The 17,750-nt window shown below is 56.4% G+C and overlaps 1 protein-coding gene across 1 annotated transcript in view; it reads right to left on the minus strand.

Annotated features, from left to right (window-relative positions):
* Positions 1-6,084: 6,084 nt before the first annotated feature.
* KCP (kielin cysteine rich BMP regulator) overlaps positions 6,085-17,750 on the minus strand; it is a 34,548-nt gene continuing 22,882 nt past the window's right edge. The window contains exons 23-40 of the mRNA XM_030825519.1: positions 16,362-16,447; positions 16,023-16,113; positions 15,802-15,884; positions 15,612-15,705; positions 14,237-14,410; positions 13,921-14,003; positions 13,142-13,262; positions 11,146-11,225; positions 10,835-10,934; positions 10,201-10,289; positions 9,823-9,925; positions 9,590-9,732; positions 9,117-9,289; positions 8,922-9,033; positions 8,726-8,827; positions 7,776-7,940; positions 6,705-7,011; positions 6,085-6,532 (exon numbers count right to left, since the gene is read on the minus strand). Of these exons, the coding sequence (XP_030681379.1) occupies positions 6,264-6,532; positions 6,705-7,011; positions 7,776-7,940; positions 8,726-8,827; positions 8,922-9,033; positions 9,117-9,289; positions 9,590-9,732; positions 9,823-9,925; positions 10,201-10,289; positions 10,835-10,934; positions 11,146-11,225; positions 13,142-13,262; positions 13,921-14,003; positions 14,237-14,410; positions 15,612-15,705; positions 15,802-15,884; positions 16,023-16,113; positions 16,362-16,447 (2,375 nt within the window). The 3' untranslated portion in view covers positions 6,085-6,263. The remainder of the gene's footprint in view (positions 6,533-6,704; positions 7,012-7,775; positions 7,941-8,725; positions 8,828-8,921; positions 9,034-9,116; positions 9,290-9,589; positions 9,733-9,822; positions 9,926-10,200; positions 10,290-10,834; positions 10,935-11,145; positions 11,226-13,141; positions 13,263-13,920; positions 14,004-14,236; positions 14,411-15,611; positions 15,706-15,801; positions 15,885-16,022; positions 16,114-16,361; positions 16,448-17,750) is intronic.

Genomic DNA, 17,750 nt, shown 5'->3' on the forward strand with positions numbered 1-17,750 from the left:
CCTCTCTTCCCTCTGGACCAGGTCCTGGAAAGGAAGAGCACTTTGGGCCCAGGCTTGAGAGGGAACCTGCAGACCTTAGGGGCCAGCCCTTGCCTGGTTCCTGAGTTTGTTAAAGCCATTTTATGTAGTGTGGAAGGTGCTTCACTGAAGAGCCTCCCCCTCACCCCAGCAGCCTCCTCCCAGGCAGACCCACCCCTGCCATCCCCAACCTGAGACCCTTGACCTTTTCACCTTGCACTCTGAGCTGCCTGGCACCCCAAAGCTCCTCCTGGTAGTGGGGTTCAGCTCTTGTAAGGAGCCTGAGGAAGAAAGACCAGTATTGGGAGCTCATGTCCCAGCCCCTCATGCACAGTTCACCTAGACTAGAGCCAGGAAGTTTAGGGAGTCCCAGTGCATGGCTAGGGGTGCCCCGAGGGCGCTGTCTGAAACTCAGGCTGTCACAGTTCATCAATCAGCCAGCCACGCACCTGTTTGTCAGGTGTGCCTGCCAACAGCCCACCCCATCTTTCTCATCCTCCCAGCCAAGGCAGACCACTCCAGAGGGACCTGCACAGCCCCTTCCTCAAGACCAGCACAGGAGGCCTGGGAGTGAGAAGGGTCACGGTGCTGGACGCCTGGGTTCCTCAGCACTGGCCACTCCCACTTTGCCCTGGTGTGCCCATCAGGCCCAGAGAAGAAACCCGCTCTGGGTGTCTTACTTTTTACTCTTATTCAGAAAAAACCTTCCTTAGCCTTTTCTTTGTTACTGACAGCAAAATCAAAGGAAATTCGAGATGAAATTTTAGGCCAGAGCCTGGCCTAAAAACTGCAAGTGTTCATAATTAACAAAAGAAGTCTAAAAAAAGAGATGATGTGTTGCCGCTCCCCTGCAGCTGTGGAGGAAGGAGAGCTGTTCTGCATTCATAAAACCAGTTAAAAGGGATTTCATAAGGTCTGAAATTGAGAACTTTCCCAAGAATACTGCATCCTGTTCTCTTGTGCAATATACAGATGTGTGAATATTCCTAACAGTAACCAAACGGGTGCACTCTCTGTGAAAATACATCTTTCCAAGAGTTTTTTGAACAAAGGCAACTCCCGGGCCTTTAGAAGTAATTGCTACAAACTGCAAAAACAATTTCCAACCTCCCACTTCTGTAATTCTCATCTGTTGTCTTACTAGAAAATTTATTTCTCTGGTAATAATGTTGTAATTGATATCCCTGTCTTCTCAAGATGTAAAATACTTGTAAAAACTTCTCTGTCCATCAGAAAATAATTATTGGCACTTTTCTTCTCTCTCATGTGCATGATGGAACAATAAAAAGCTTATGGCTCTGCTAGATCTATTATTTAACAAACAATTTGAGAGTGTGTTTCATTTAAATTAATAGCTCAAGGCTCACAGTATCCATTCCACTGCCTGTTTATTGTCATGCTATTTCTAGCCTGTGATCTAAAGACAAGCACCTAGTCTCCTTGTTCTCTGTATATCTCCATTGCCCGGCTGAAGGGTGGCAAACAGGTGGCCTGGAGTTGGTATTCTCTTTCCTCATTCCTGGGCAGCCAGTGATGCTCATTCCTGAACTTTCTCCCCTGAACCCCAGTTTAGCATCACAATCCTACTGGACACAGTGCCTAAGACAGCTGGTACCAACCAGGTGGAACTGGCACATCAAATAAAACCTACTTGCCATCGCGGGGTGTCCCGGCACTCCATCAGGAAGTGTGAGATGACGAATGAGTGAAGAATGAAGTCCTGCAACATGGGGAGAGGACTTTCCTGCCTCATCCCAATCCAGTCTGGCTGCCCCAGCCCCAGGGGCCCCCTGCCCTCCTGGCTGTCTGATGACGTACTGCGTGTGGGCTGTGCAGGTCCTCCAGGGCTCTCCCACCCTTGGTCTGCACCACTCCCGGCTTCACCCAGATCTGGGGCTGATGATAGGTCTCCCTCCTGCCCCCTACAGGAGTTCAAGGGCTGCCTCTGATGCACCCCTCTGGGCCCAGGGGCTCTGGAATGGGAGGGAGTCTGCCTGCCAGTCTCCCGAGACCCCCACCCCAGCATCCAAACACTTGAGTCCCAGGTGGCCGCCCCCAGTGCCCTCCCTCCTCCCCCATCACCAGATCCTGGGAGGGGGAATTTGGAGGTTAACCTTTCCAAGGGCTGTGGGCCAACCATGGGTGCAACTAAGAGCCCAGGAGGCATAATGAGGGGCACCAGGCAGGACTGCAGAAGGTGACAGGGAAAGAGCCCAGTTCACAGAAGGAAAGGCAGGATTCCCCGGGGAGACTCACCCCTCCAGGAGCTGATGGTTTTGTCTCAGGGAGTCCCTGTCCTGGGGTAGAGGATGCAGCCTAGAATTCTGGAAGGGTTGGGGGCACCCTAGTCCACAGGGTTCCATCGCCCAGTGTGGCAGCCAGCCTCTAAAATAACCCCTAAATGATCCCTGCCTCCTGGAATTCATGCCCTCTGTGACCCCCCACCCCTTCTCCTCCACACAAAGGAGCTTAGAAATGGATCCCTCCTGCCCGGTTGAGCCTCAGATGAGACCACAGTTCTTTCCAGCCACGTCAGCTGAACCCTTCCTACGTTGCACCATGAACACCCCTCCTGCTACAGTGGAGAGTGTCTTGGCCCAGAGAGGGCTACCAACCTGCCCAAAGTGACTCAGACAGCTGGTGGCTGAGCCAGGACTGGAACCCACATTCCCAGTTCCCAGCTCTGTTCTGGGCCCAGTCACCACAGCACCCCCCCTCCTGGAGCCTCAGCCCAGCTGCAGCCCTGGAGGGAGGGGCCACTGTGTTTCAGGGGCACACTGGGCATCAGTGCCTTTGCTCTCTGGGACCCTGCCAGGCTACTTTCCTCCCATGCTGCGGTAACATGGAAAGGCTTCCAGATATCACCACACAGGTGATTTGACCAAGACAGTCGTTAATTGTGGAATGAGAATAACAGCCCGCCTGGAAAGAGCAGGCCCTGTGTGCCAGGTGTAGCCCATGAGTCCACTGTTCCTCCCGACAGCCCTTAGAGAAAGATCTCTTCTTGTGGGCATTTTCTTTTTTTTTTTTTTTGGCTGGGGGGTTTAGGGGAAACAGAGTTTGGTTCTTGTTGCCCAGACTGGAGTACAATGGTGCAATCTCGGCTCACTGTAACCTTCACCTCCCAGGTTCAGGTGATTCTCCTGCCTCAGCCTCCCGAGTAGCTGGGATTACAGGTACAGCCATCTGCCGTCACACCCGGCTAATTTTTGTATTTTTAGTAGAGACAAGGTTTCTCCATGTTGGTCAGGCTGGTCTCGAACTCCTGACCTCAGGTGATCCGCCTGCCTCGGCCTCCCAAAGTGCTGGGATCACAGGCGTGAGCCACCGCGCCCGGCCTCGTGGGCATTTTCTAGCTGAGGAAAGGTAGACTCAGAGCCCACGGGGGTGGTCAGCATGGAGATTCAAACCTAGCCCTGTCTCCAAAACCCTGCCCCTTCTGCTTGCCCTCACCACAGCAGGGCCCCAGTGTTCCCAGAACCTCTGTCCCTGCCGTACCCCCTCACCCACTCACTGGCTGCTCTGGGTCCCCACCCATGCTACCACCTGGCTGACATGCATGCTGGGCCTGGCCCCTCGGACCGAAAAACTGGGCCTGGGGTGGCCAGAAGAGGCCCAGCTCCACACCAGTCAGCAGTTCCAAGTCCCACAGGAGCTGCAGGAAGATGGGGTGCCAGAGCGTGAGGGGGCACCCACCCTGGCCTCAGCCACACCCCCGGCCAGCCCCTACCTGCTCCTGGGCCTGCCGGCTCCGCTCCATCTGCAGCAGCACAGTGGGCAGCTCCAGCCCTGGGGGACACCCGCGGCCCTCTTGCACCTGGAGGGGCAAGGTGGCGTCAGGTCCCCGCCTGTCTCTTTCCTTCTGAGGCAGTGCCCCTCCCTCACCTGCCAAAGTGCAGCCGGGAGCTGGCCTGGACCTGCGGAGCACCGGAAGAGATACTGGTACAAAGCCAAGGCCTGCCTGGGGCTGCAGGGGAGCCCTGAGGCCCCCGGGGTGGCCGCCTGCGCCATGCGGAGCCTGGAGGGAAACGGAGGACAGGCAACCAAGAGCCAGGAGCAAGGAAGGACAAAGGCTCTGATCTCAATAACGCAGGGCCTGATACTTGAGCCCTCGCTGGACCTCGGCCAAGCCTCATAGACTCTGGCCTGCCTCTGAGATGCCTTTTATGGCCCTACGGGTGGCAGCGTGGAGTGAGCAGTGTGACCCTGAGAGAGGGAGGTGTACGCATATGCTTGTTTACAGCCCCCAGCGAGCATTTGTTTGACATATACTGTACACACGTACATATGCACATCAACCGCACAGCTGCATTATTTGGGCACACAATATGGCCAGTATGGGTAGCAACAGCAGCTGCTACCAACAGTTTAGCTTGTGCTGGAATGAAGACGCTTCGTACATATAATCCTTTCTTGCAGCAACTCTATGAAGTAGGCTCTATTATTATCCCCACTTTATAGGTAAGAAGACTGACTCAGAAAGCAACTTCTCCTAGGCCAAGTGTGGTGGTTCACATCTGCAGTTCCACCACTTTGGGATGATGAGGTGGGAGGACGGCTTGAGCCAGGAATTCGAGACCAGCCTGGGTGACATAGCAAGACACCACCTCTAAAAAGAAAAAAAAAAGTTAGCCAGGAGTGGTAGCACACGCCTGTAGTCACAGCTACTTGGGAGGCTGAGATGGGAGGATTGCTAGAGCCTGGGAGGTCAAGGCTGCAGTAAGCTGTGATCGTGCCACTGTATTCCAGCCTGAGTGACAGAGCAAGACCCTGTCTCCTAAAAAAAAAAAAAAAAAGGAATAGCTTGTCTTAACATGTGGCAGCATTTTTTTCATCTGGAGATGGATAGATGTGATACTCTCTGGGAAGACATGGTCCTGGGGGCCCAGGCCGTCCATCAGCAAGAGGTGAGTGGTAAGAGGCCCTGCCCCAGCGAGCACTGCCCACATGCTTGTCCATGCATCACTGTTCATTCCCCGACACACACCAGACACTTGTGACTATCATCCTCATCTCACAGATGAATAGACAGGTCATATAAGTTATCTAATCAGGAGAGGGGCTGAGTGCAGGAGCTCTGCCATCTTTACATCCTGCCCTGTCGTGAGCAAATTTGCCTGCTGGCTACTTTGTCCCCATTCCATGAGAGAACGGAGCTGACCCCCCTCTTGGCCAGAAGAGAAAACAGCCTCAGTGAAAGAGCAAGCAGCTAAGTGGCCTCCAGTTCAACCTGGCGCTCTTTTGCGTCCTTGCCCGAGCACAAAGCCCTTCACTCCCTGTTGGAATATCAGGGAGCAATGAGGATGGAGTCCCCTGACCTCATGACCAAGGTCCCTAAAACACCAAGGTCACAGAGCTGGCAGGCGGCAAAGAAAACTTGAATTCTGGACTTTTTCTATCTCAAAACCTATGTTCCCTCCCTATAGTGACGTCTTTACACGCCCACATGTATACTGCCTTTACACGTCCACATGTCTACTGCCCACATGTCTGCCCAGGGTGGGTGTGGCTGTGAAGGCAGGCAGGTATGCATTGCACGTGTTTATCTGGGTTTCTGAGGGATGTGTGTTCCTGTGTGTGTTTCTGTGTGCACACGCAGGTACATGTCCACACTGTATTGCGGTCTATTGCTTCTGTTTCTCACCCCAGGCATTGGGTCCCTGTGTCACTAGCTCTCAGAGTGGCCCAGAAGGTGCCTGCACACTCAGTATCCCCAAGCCACAAGGAAGGGGGACGCCATTCTCTGAGGCAGCCCCTTCTCCGTGGTTCCTCAGCCCCTGCAAGATCCCACATGGATCCACAGAAGGTACCACATGGGGCCATGCATCATGCCTGCTACACGGAATGAGCACAGGGCTAAGACCAGGGCACCAGGGTCCTCCTTCTACCCACTGCAGGGTTTCCCAGACAGCACCAGGGAGTGGCTGGGTGGGGCAGCCCAGGCATGCAGGTGCAAGGAGTGAGCATGGTACTGTGATTCTGTGGCCATTGATCACTGGTCCCCATGTTCCTGGCAGCCCAGCCTCTGTCCCAGCACCAGGAGGAAATACACACACACAAGGAAGCCTTCGGGCAGGCCTAGAGTTTACTGCTTGTGACTCAACATGGCGGGGGTCTTTGCAGGGCAGGGGCCCAGGCTCCAGTGTCCAGGCAGGGCATTCTCTCCACAGCCCTAACCAGGGTGGGAACTGCTCGCCAAGGGGAGACTCCTGGCCTGATGAACCCTGATCGGCCACTGTTCTGACTCAGGGTGTCTCTTGGGGCTCCCGGCTGGGGCTGGGCCGAGCACCAAGTGGCTGGTCTCCAGTGAGCAGGACTTGGGGGCAGGCCTTGGGTGGGATGCAGTGGGCCTCGTGCTCCACCAGGCCTGCAGGGCATTGGCAGCCAGGCACGCAGGGCCTCACGCAGTGGGCTGCCAGCTCCCCCAGGGGGATATGCTGATTGAAGCAGGTACGGGGACAGGGCGGGCCACACTCATCGAACACGAAGCCACGCTCCAGGGGGCAGCCTACCACTGCAGGGGGAGTGGGAGGCGGGGTTACTGAGGCACCTGAAACTGCCCCAGTTGCTGTGCGTACCCCTGCGAGACTTGCCATACCTGCCCCGGTCCCACCCTGAGCCCTCCGGGCTGCCCTTCTTCTCTGTGCCAACCCTCCCCCAACCTGCAGCGGGCATCACCCCCTCACCGCACAGTGTGGGGCCTCGCCAGGTAGGTGTCACTCCTGCCTGGCGACAGTGACTGGCGTAGGCTTCCAGGGCATCACAGAGGCAGGCATCAGCGGAGGAGCCAGGGCCACAGGCACACAGGTCATACACACAGGCGGCAAAGAAGGGCTCCGGTGGCACCACAGCATGGCAGCGACTGAATGGGGAGGACTTCAGCACCCCACACCGGGCATTGGCCTCACGCCTCACACGGTAACCTGCTGCCCGGCACGGATCCACCTCTCGGCCTGCAGAACAGGGCCGGCCAGGCCCCAGCCCCTCTGAGACCTGGGTGGGGAGAGCAGCCCTGATGTGACAGCACCACTGGCAGCTGGCCTCTGCATGCCGTGCTCTTCAAAGCACTTCCCACTCAGTCATTTGCTTTAGTCCCCAAACCTCCCTAAAAGAACAGCAAAGGAAGTACTGTCTACCTTCTTTTTGTCCCCATTTTACAGATGGACAGACCAAGGCCAGAGTAGGTCAGCACTTGTCCAAGGTCACACAGCCAGTGAGTGGCAAAGCAAGGCTTGGGGGTTCAAGTAACAAGGTTTCTTCTTCTTCTTTTTTTTTTTGAGACAGAGTTTTGCTCTTGTTGCCCAGGCTGGAGTGCAGTGGCACGATCTCAGCTCACCACAACTTCCGCCTCCTGGGTTCAAGTGATTCTCCTGCCTCAGCCACCCGAGTAGCTGGGATTACAGGCATATGCACCACCAGGCTTGGCTAATTTTGCATTTTTAGTAGAGATGGGGTTTCTCCATGTTGGTCAGGCTGGTCTCGAACTCCCAACCTCAGGTGATCTGCCCGCCCACCTCAGCATCCCAAAGTGCTGGGATTATGGGCATAAGCCACCCTGCCCAGCCAACGAGGCCTCTTTTAACAAGCCACCCTACCTCTCCAGCACCAAGACAGGCAAGAAGACCCCACACCTCTCTGAAAGCCCAAAAGCCTATCTTCTGTGACTTCACCTCCCTTCCCCGCTTTCCATGCCAGAGGGTTGCTCTGAGACTCATGCTCAGCCGCGTCTCCCCAACTCTGGTTCCTGTGCCACTCACCTGCCAGCTATTCCCAAACGCAGCCTCCGTGGGCAGGAGCAGCCCCTCAGGACCCTGCAGATCATCCTGGGCAAAGCCATTGAAGTTCCCACAGAGCCCACAAGTCCGGCCCTGGTAGGAGCCAGGTACGCTCACCTCCACCTGGGACTGCCCATCCCACAGCACCTGTGTGGAGAGGCCTGGGACTGGGGAACAGGGAAGGACAGGGGCCTTAAGAAGCCCAGGGTCCATCGTGGCCCCAGGCACTGTGTTCAGTGCGGCCAGTGCTGTAGGGGAGGAGAATGGATAGGTGGAGGCTCGCCTTGGAAGAAACACCGCCCTGGCCAAGGCCAAGTGGATACATTCTATGCCAGCCCTGGGCAAAGACAGATGACAGGAGGAGCTGCCCACAGCTCCTGCATGAGGGCACCTTCTCCTGCTGCCATCCCTGAACTGGGCCCCAGGTGAAATGCAACCCCCTCCCAGGGATTCACTTTATCATGGGCATTCGGGCCTTGCAGAGGACAAAGCACAATTAGGGTTCGGATTAGTTTATTCTACGAATTTACAAGTTGTGTTTCCTGCTGGGGGCAGGGGGCAAATTACTCTTCCACATGAGAGTTGGAAGGAACCTGAGACATCCCCCCAGGAGACTTTAGCTGACATCCTCCCCACTGCCACTGACCCTTCCCATTCCCCACTTTACAGACGAGAAATCTAAGGCCCAGAGGCTGGTGGTGGCTTAAGAGGCTGAGCCAAGATTAGAAATCAGGCTCAGAACTCAGAACTCCTCTGACTGCCTGGGGAGATCTCTGACCCTGATCCACCTCTCCTCACACCCTTGTACCCCACTCCTTGCCTCTTTTGGCCAGGAGGTAGCTGGCATCCCCACCCTGTCTACAGATACAGAGGCCTAAACAGGACTGAAGCTCCCAGCAGGCAGCCCACCCAGACTCGCCCTGGAGCCGCACCTGGAGCCCGGGCTGGGTGTGCAGAATCACAGTGTGTCCTCGCAGCTCCACGTACAGCAGTGGCTCCTGCAGGAAGGGCAAGGCCACCAGGCGCCCATCCACCTGGAGGATAAAGGAGGTGGGAGGAGGGGTGATGTCGAGGCGCATGGGTGGACAGCATGGGATCCACCTTCCGCCGCTCCTCAGCTTTGCTCACCGTGACTGCCCCGTCCTGCAGCAGCCGCACGGCCACATCTCCCAGCAGCACCGCCACCTCCTGGGTCCAGGCCACGCCGCTCCGGCCCCGGTCATCATTGGTCACATGCACACTGTGGGCAGGAAAGTCCCAGGTGCCAATGTTCAGCAGGTCTGGGTGTAGGGGTTGGGGAGAAGAGAGACGGGGGATGCACACCTGAAGTCCCCGCCGTGGCAGTCCTTGGCCAGCACATAGCTGCAACTGCCCTGGAAGTGCAGCAGGCGGCCGTCGAAGGTGCGGTAATGGGGGTCTCCGAAGGCCATGCAGGAAGCGGGCCGGGGCAGGCAACGGGGGCAGCAGCTGCCGGGACTCAGGGCCGGGGCCTTGTCCTGCACTCAGCCCCAGACACTGTCAGACACACCGCCCTCCCCGCCATGCCTCTCGCAGACCCTCCCAGAAAACCAAGCATCTCCCAGGAGTCTCCAGGGATCTCCAGGACTCTGGCTCCCAGGCTCCCTGCGAGCGAGGTCAGGGCACCACTTCATGGTCGCACCGGGAAGAGCACTGTCCCCAGCTCCCAGCTGGCTGCAGGAGCCCAGCCTCCCTCTCTGATGCCTGGTCACACCATGATGGCGGTACCATGTGCCCCCACCCTGACCCTCCCCACCACCTTAGATTGCGGCACTCACGGGGCCACACGAGAGCGGTGAGCAGCGCTGGCTCTGGCAACGCACGGTGCCCGCCATGCAGGAGCAGCTGGTGCAGGTGTCCACAGTCCAGCGCTCTCCAGAGGCCACCTCACGGCCCTGGTGCACGCAGGACTGGGTGGGAGCTGAAGGGATAGGAGCTGGGAGGGTCAGCTGCCCCTCCCACATGCCCAGATGATCTGGCTTACCCCTCCTCCATCACCCTGGCTGCGCACCTTGGCATCGCTCACAGCAGCTGTCAGCCTGGGGCACCTTCACCCAGCCATGGGGGCAGGAGAGGGCCTGGCACTCCTCGAGGTGGCACTCCACATGGCCCCGCTGAGGACAGACATCATTGTTCTGGGTTTTTCTGCAGGGTTGGAGTCCCCGGCCTCATGCTTCTGGGGGCCTCTGGGCATGGACTTCCGCCTGCCCCTCCCACAATACACTCTTCACAGTTCAAGTGGGGAATGAAATCCAGCCTTCAGCTCCGTGCCCCGGCTCAGGGATGCCTCTGCCCCTTAAAGACCCCATATCTGCTGGTGGAGTGTTGGACACTCCTCCCTTTATCCATCTGCGAGATCCTCCACCCTCCCAGGCCCACCCCAGCTCACACGGCAGGTACAGGCGATGCATGCATTGCTGGGGTCCCGCCAGCTCTCTCCATCTGCCACTCTCCGGCCCTCGGCCTCCAACACACATTCTGAGGAGGGAGACATGGGATGGGCAGGCACTGTCCCTCCAGCTGTATCCTCCCTCCTTGGAGCTTACCCAGCTTTTCACGGCAGGAAAGCACCCACTCCATGTCCCTACCACCCTGATGGTGTTGATTGATTTCTTTAGCTAATATCCACAGGACCTGTTAGACATCAGGCCCCGAATCAGAGCTCAGGATGTCTCTAGGGTCCTAGGAGCCCAAAGGGCCAGAGGCTGGAACCCCACTCTGGGCCAGCTGCCTGCTCAGCAGTGCAATGCCCTCTTCATGGGCCTGGGGATCCCGAGCCCCCTGACAGGCATCAGGCCAGACCTTGAGAACCTAGGCTTCATCCCAGCTTCCTCCTGCCTCATGGGTCTCTTCTCCACCTCAAGAACAGCCCCCCTCCATTTCTAGAAAAGAATGAACCCTGCATTCTCTTCTAGAAACTGAGTACAAACCCTGGGCTGCCCGCTTGGCCCATGAATGCCTCCCCTTCCTGTCTTCCCCCCTGGGCTCCTCTCTGAGGGTGGAGGCCAAGGCTGGGCACTTACCCCGGCATACGGGGCAGCAGCTCCCAGGGGGAGTGTGGCGCTCTGAGAGGGGACAGCTGAGCTCAGGACAAGTCTGGTGGATGCAGAGCCATGTCAGGTCCTGCCCATGTGAACACAAGAGGTAGAGAATGGCGGATCTCAGGGAGCTGGCGGAGGAGTAAGGCATAGGCAGGATGTGACAGTCAGGACAAGTGGGCAAATGTCAGGGCGAGTGGAGAGCCCTGGAGCTGCTGCAGGAGAGGAGTGGCAGCCACAGCCCACAGAGAAGGAAGAAGAAGGGCTCTGTGAGTCCCCAAGGCAGGAGGGCTCACCTGGCACTGGCACGTGTAGCAGGGGTCTGGTGGGGATAGCTCAGATCCCAGCAGGCCCTCTGAACAGTTACTCAAAGCCTCTGTGAAGACAAGAACCCAGAGTGGGGGACATAAAGAGGGGAACAGGGCTGGAAATCCCAGCTGTCCCCATGCACCGTGTCCCCAGGTTTCTAACTCGAACTCCCGAGCATACCCATATCCCAGCACCTTGCCTCCGGGGAGGATAAGTCCTCTTTCTCTTCAATTCAGTCAAGTTTACACGTTTTAAAAGAAACTTTGCTAGGCTATTATTTGGGGCCAGGTGGGGGTGCAAGGTGACTGGAAACAGACCAACCATGGCTTCCTTAGCCTGAGGTCACTAAAAATGGCCAGCCTGCGGCCTGCTCTCCCTCCTCCTGCTATCTGTAATACAGTGTGGCTACAACAGCGCAGGGAAGCACATAGCCAGGTATCCTGGGTTCGAATCCTGATGCCAGCACTCAGTGCCTGTGCACATTAGGTTAGATTAATCCACCTCTCTGAGCCTCAGTTTCTTAATCTGTAAAAAGAGATTAATAATACTTCCCTCACTGGGTAACTATGAAAACAAAGCAAGAGACTTTATTAAGAGCACCAAGTACAGTGTGTGGCATGCAGTAGGTGCTTAATCAATGTTAGTCTTCTTCCCTTCCCCTGAAGCACCCCCAGCAAGTGTTGATCAGAGCAGCCTTCCCTGATGGATGGCAGGGATGGCTGCACAGCATTACGAAAGTATTTAATACCACAAGCTGTACACTTAAAAATGGCTAGGATCGTATATTTTAGTGTCTTACCACCATAAAAAACAAACAAACAAACAAAAACAGAAAAGTCGGCGAGATGGCTCACGCCTGTAATCCAGCTCTTTCGGAGGCTGAGGCGGGTGGATCACCTGAGGTCAGGAGTTCGAGACCAGCCTGGCCAACATGGTAAAACCCCACCTCTACTAAAAATACAAAAATTAGCCAGGCGTGGTGGTGCATGCCTATAATCTCAGCTACTCGGGAGGCTGAGGCAGGTGAATCCCTTGAATCCAGAGGTTGCAGTGAGCCTAGATTGTGCCACTGCACTCCAGCCTGGGCGACAAAGCGAGACTCCATATCAAAAAAACCAAAACCCAAATCAAAAAACCAAATTGGAGAAAATAGGAGGGTTATCATTAAAAAAAAAAAAGTATGTCTTTTCTTTCTTTTTTTTTTTTTCTTTTTGAGACATAATCTCACTCTGTCGCCAGGCTGGAGTGTAGTGGCACCATCTCAGCTCACTGCAACCTCTGCCTCCCGGGTTCAAGCTATTCTCCTGCCTCAGCCTCCCGAGTAGCTGGGACTACAGGCGTGCCCCATCACGCCCTGCTAATTTTTGTATTTTTAGTAGAGACGGGGTTTCATCATGTTGGCCAGGATGGCGTCAATCTCTTGACCTTGTGATCCTCCTACCTTGGCCTTCCAAAGTGCTGGGATTACAGGGGTGAGCTACCTGCCCCGGCCTGTTTTTTCTATGTAAGGATAATGTTCACCTGTATTGCAAAGGTAAGTTATCATTTCAGTGCTGGTATTAAATCCAGGAGACAGAAATTGGCCATCTTTCAATATTTGTAATAAAAATAAAACTGTTTCTTTACTTTTCGCTCCAATCTTAATAAATCTTTACTCTAACAACAACAAAAAGCTCGCCCACCCCTGTGGCTGGGCTACCCGCTGCCTGCCTGGTCCTCACTTCTCAGCACAACTGTCGCCCTGCAGCGCCACCTGCTGTCCAAGATGCTCCACAAACTGCACCCAGCTACGGAGAGGCAAAGGGTCCCTGTCAGCTTCCCCAGTTCCCTTAGGGATGGTGCAGCCCTCGCCAGCCAGGCATGGGGTTCCAGAACAGTCCACTGGAGTCAGGAAAAATCTGGGGCTGGGACTGGTGAGGAAGGGCGGCGGGAGGTGGCAGCCCTACCCTCATATCTCGTCTACCCCCACATCCCTGGACTCACGGGCACAGGTGGGACAGCAGTGCTGGGGCCCAGGGGGCAGGAGCTGGCTGGGGGGGCAGCCCACCAGGCTGGGACACTGCCGCCGGTGACAGCGAAGGCTGGGAGGCCCCTCAGGCTGTGGCTAGAAGAATGAGTGAGCAGCAGTGGGTCCCAGGCCACCAAAACCCAGAGCTGCCCTTCGCCAGGACTTCCGGCCCCTCCCTCTGCCTGCTGCAGCCTCTTCCGGGACATGTCTTGGGCCCTGAACTCAAGGCTGAAGAGAGACTCAGTGTCTTCTAGACGTGCTCCTCACCCCATGCCCTAGTCTCTGAGGTGATGTCTCCTTCTCCTTTCAGTCACTTGGGCCTGAGCCCTCATGTGTCCTTTGATCCTCTGGCAGGCTCATGCCATCCTCCTCCCCAGGCCCGTGGCTTAGTACCCTGACCTGTGATGTCATTTGCCTGCTCCAAGCCCTTCCATGGCCTTGCAGATAGAATCTCCACAATATGACCCCTAGCCACGTCCCAGGTGGCTCTCCGGCCATACACACCCGCCCTGCACTGCAGCCAGGGGGGCCACCCATGGCCTCCTGCACACTTGGAACCTGCACTCCTTGTCTAAACCCAGACCTCCTGGCCCTGTTGGCCCCAACCCTGCCTTGTCTCCTGGCCACAGGGATACACTCCTCTGGCCCCCAGAGTGCCCGCTCCATGCAGTGACCAGCTTGACTGGGCCTCATCCCATGCTGCCCACTCCCCACCCCTCGAGGTGCCCCAGCCCTCCACTGTGCCCTCACCTACCTCACAGATGCACACTTCACAGGGGTCTGCCCCAGGCTGGAAGCTCTGCCCGGGCTGGTACTTCCGGCCCTCATGCTCACAGTCTTTGGGGTGGAGTGAGAGCAGAACGGCACCAGGGGGCCTTCAGGCTGGCAGCGAGGCCGGGGTGGAGTCCTCTGTCTCCAGCCTCCCCCTGACCCCAGGGAATGGGGTGTGCACGAGGACGGAGGCCACTTCTCCAACTGCCTGTCTCTGCCACCCGGCCCAGCAGAGGCAGGGAGGTGTGGGCCCAGGGCTCCCTCCTCGCCTTTCCCCTCCCACCCCAGGCTTCCAGTACCAGAGCATCGAGGACAGCAGTCATGGGGCCCCTGGTGGGGCTGGGCGCAAGAGCTGATGCACTGGACGCGGGCACAGGTGACGACGCCCTCGTGACACACACAGGAGGAGCAGGCACTGTCGGGGGGCACCCAGCTACTGCCTTCGGGGTGCTCTTCCCCATGAGCCAGGCAGCCTGTGGTGCAAAGTGGGCAGGGATGAGCTTGGAGGTTGAGATCTGGACATCTGCCCCTGGCCCCCACCCTCAGTGGTCAGCTAGGCATGTGGCACAAGGAGGGGGTTTGCAGGGATATGGCGGGAAGGCGGGATGGGGCAGAACTCCTGTCTGTTGTGGAGGGGAAAGGCACTGGGAGGGGTTCAGAACACCTGGGTTCTAATCCTGTTCTGTTCCTGCCTGCTCTCAAGACCAAGCTCCAGGCAGCAGGCACTGCCCAGTGCAGCCCGCACCGGCCACAGTACCTGGCATGCAGCAGCTGTGTCATAAATGCATGTGGACCAAGTGAATGGCTCCATCGCTAACCATGTGCCCAAGGTAACTCAGTCTCTCCGGGCCTCAGTCTCCTCATCTGTTAAATGGGGATTTCCTCTGTCCTGCCTCCCTCCCAGTGCAAGTGAAATGCTATGACAGTTTTGTGGTTCTGTAGAAACACCACCACACTGGGCAGGGTGTGGGGTGAGGGGGCAGTGGGCAGGCTAAGAAAGGCTCAAGTTCAGAGCCAGGTGGTCCAAGTGTCCATCTTGACTCTGCCACCTTCTCTACCTCTCTGTACCTCCACTTTCTCATCTGTAAAATAGGAGGACTAAGAGTACTTATCTGGTAAGGTTGTTATGCTGATTAAATGAGATAATACACATAAAGTGCTCAGGGCCTGGAACATGCTACCTGCTCACTGAATGTCAAGTATCTTGATGATGATGGTGATGATGATGATGATGATGATGATGATGATGATGAATGTTGTGTGGTTAGGAAGAGGGGCAGCTTTTTGTTTTATTTTTTAGACAGAGTCTTCTTTGTTGCCCAGTCTGGAGCACAATGGTGCAAATGCAGCTCACTGCAGCCTCAAACTCCTGGGCTCAAGTGATTCTCCCACCTTGGCCTCCCAAAGTGCTGGGATTGCAAGTGTGAGCTGCTGCACCCAGCCCAAGAGAGGCAGCTTTCAGGGAACTCTAACCAGCACCTGGAAGAGGGGTGGTCTGGGCAGTCCGGGACAGGGAGAAGTAGGAGAAACTGAAGGTGGCAAGGGTGTATGCAAGGGCCAGTTGTGGGGGCAGGGAGGTGGGAGAAGAGCTGGCTGAGGGGAGAGAGGTGGGGTGGACAGAGGGACACACGGCCAAGGGGCTGAAGCAAGGGGTAGGGCTGGAGGCGGCCATACCTCTGCAGCGAGGGCAGCAGCTCCCCAGCTCAGTGACCTGGAGCTGGCAGGGAAGGGGTGGGCACCGCAGCTGCACACAGCTGACCTGGCCAGCCTGTAGGAGATGCAGGGACACTGGTTTGCTGCCTAGGCTGGGGCCCAGAGGTGCTATCGTCCGCCGTCACTCCACGCCCCCCACCTCCTGCTATACCTGACAGCGACACCACTCACAGCTGCCTGCTGGTCCCTCAAACTCCTCCCCGTCCTGGTGCTCCCGGCCCTGAGAGACGCAGCCTGTGGGGGACACACCTCCTGGGTGGGGGGCCTGTACCACCCTGCCCTGCTCGGCCCAACCTTAGGCCTGGCAGGAAGGGAAGGGGGAGGGAGAGGTGGGGAAGGGCGTGGAGGCCGGGCATGAGGAAGGCAGCTCACTGTGGCAAACAGGGCAGAAGCAGGGGCCTGGAGAGGGGTGGGGGCAGAGAGCTGGGGGACATGGCTTCTTCTGGCAGCGCATGGAACCTTCCTGGGGAAGAGAGGCCCATCACACCCTCAACTGGACTGCACATTTCCCCAGGGCTGGAGCCCCTACTGAGCCTGCAGGGGCCCAAACACCCTCCCTTGGCCCAGGACACCTGAGCCCAGTCCTGCCCCATGAGATGTGAAGGGCAGAGTGTAGCCCTTGCCACCTGAGTGGAGGAGAGAGCCTCTTCCTGGCCAGAGAGGAGGATCAAGGGAGGAAAGATTACCAAGGTCCTAAAGGGGCCGCCTCACCTGGCAGGTGCAGAGGGAGCAGGTAGGGTCAAGTGGGTCAGGAAGGGTCTCTCCGGAGGCAGCAGTGACACCATGGTAGCGGCATCCTGGCAGAGCGGGGAGTCCAACAGAAGAGCTGCCATCAACAGAACCTCCACTGTCACACACACACACAGCCCCGCCCCCCACACACATACACAGCAGCGGGGAGTGCAACAGAAAAGCTGCCATCAACAGAACCTCCACTGTCACACACACACACAGCCCCTCCCCCTCCACACATACACACACAGCCACACACACACACATACCCACATACACACACATACCCATATACACAGCCACACCCACAACCACATACACACACACAGCCACACACAGCACACATACACACATACACACAGAGCCACACCTACACCCACACACACACACAGCCACACACACATACATACATACGCAACCACACCCACACCCACATATACCTACAGCCACACACACATACACACACATATACCCACATACACACACATACCCATAGACAGCCACACCCACACTCACATACACACACACAGCCACACACACACATACATGCACCCACATACACACATACCCATATACACACACAGCCACATACACACACACACACACATACCCACCTACACACAGTCACACAAACATACACATACACAGCCACACACACATACACACACCAACACACAGACACACACACACACAGCCACACAAACACATAGCCACACACACATCCCCACATACACACACGGACGCACACACACCCACACACATACAGAGACCCCCCCCACATACACAACCACACAGCCACACACACACATACACACACACCCACATACACACACAGCCACACACACACACATCCCACATACACAGACACAAATACAGACACATACCCACATACACACAGTTACAGCCATACACACACACACACATAGGGCCACACACACATACACAGCCACACAAACACACATATACACACAGTCACACATACACGCATAGATACACAGCCACATACACAGATACGCAGACACACAGACACACATACGGCCACACACACTTACACAGACATACACACAGACACACATACACACACTGTAACACACACAGAGCAACACACACACATACACAGATACACCCACACAGAGCAACACACACAAACACAGACACAGATACACCCAAACACACAGGCCAAGACACACAGCCACACACACAGCCACACACATACACAGAGCCACACTCACAGAGCCACACACACACACAGCCAGACACACACACACACACATGCATACACACATACAGACACAAACACATACACACAGCCACACACACACACAGAGTCACACATACACACACACATACATACAAACACACAGCTCT

This window comes from Nomascus leucogenys, chromosome 13 (assembly GCF_006542625.1).
Source record: "Nomascus leucogenys isolate Asia chromosome 13, Asia_NLE_v1, whole genome shotgun sequence".
Classification (NCBI taxonomy): domain Eukaryota; kingdom Metazoa; phylum Chordata; class Mammalia; order Primates; family Hylobatidae; genus Nomascus; species Nomascus leucogenys.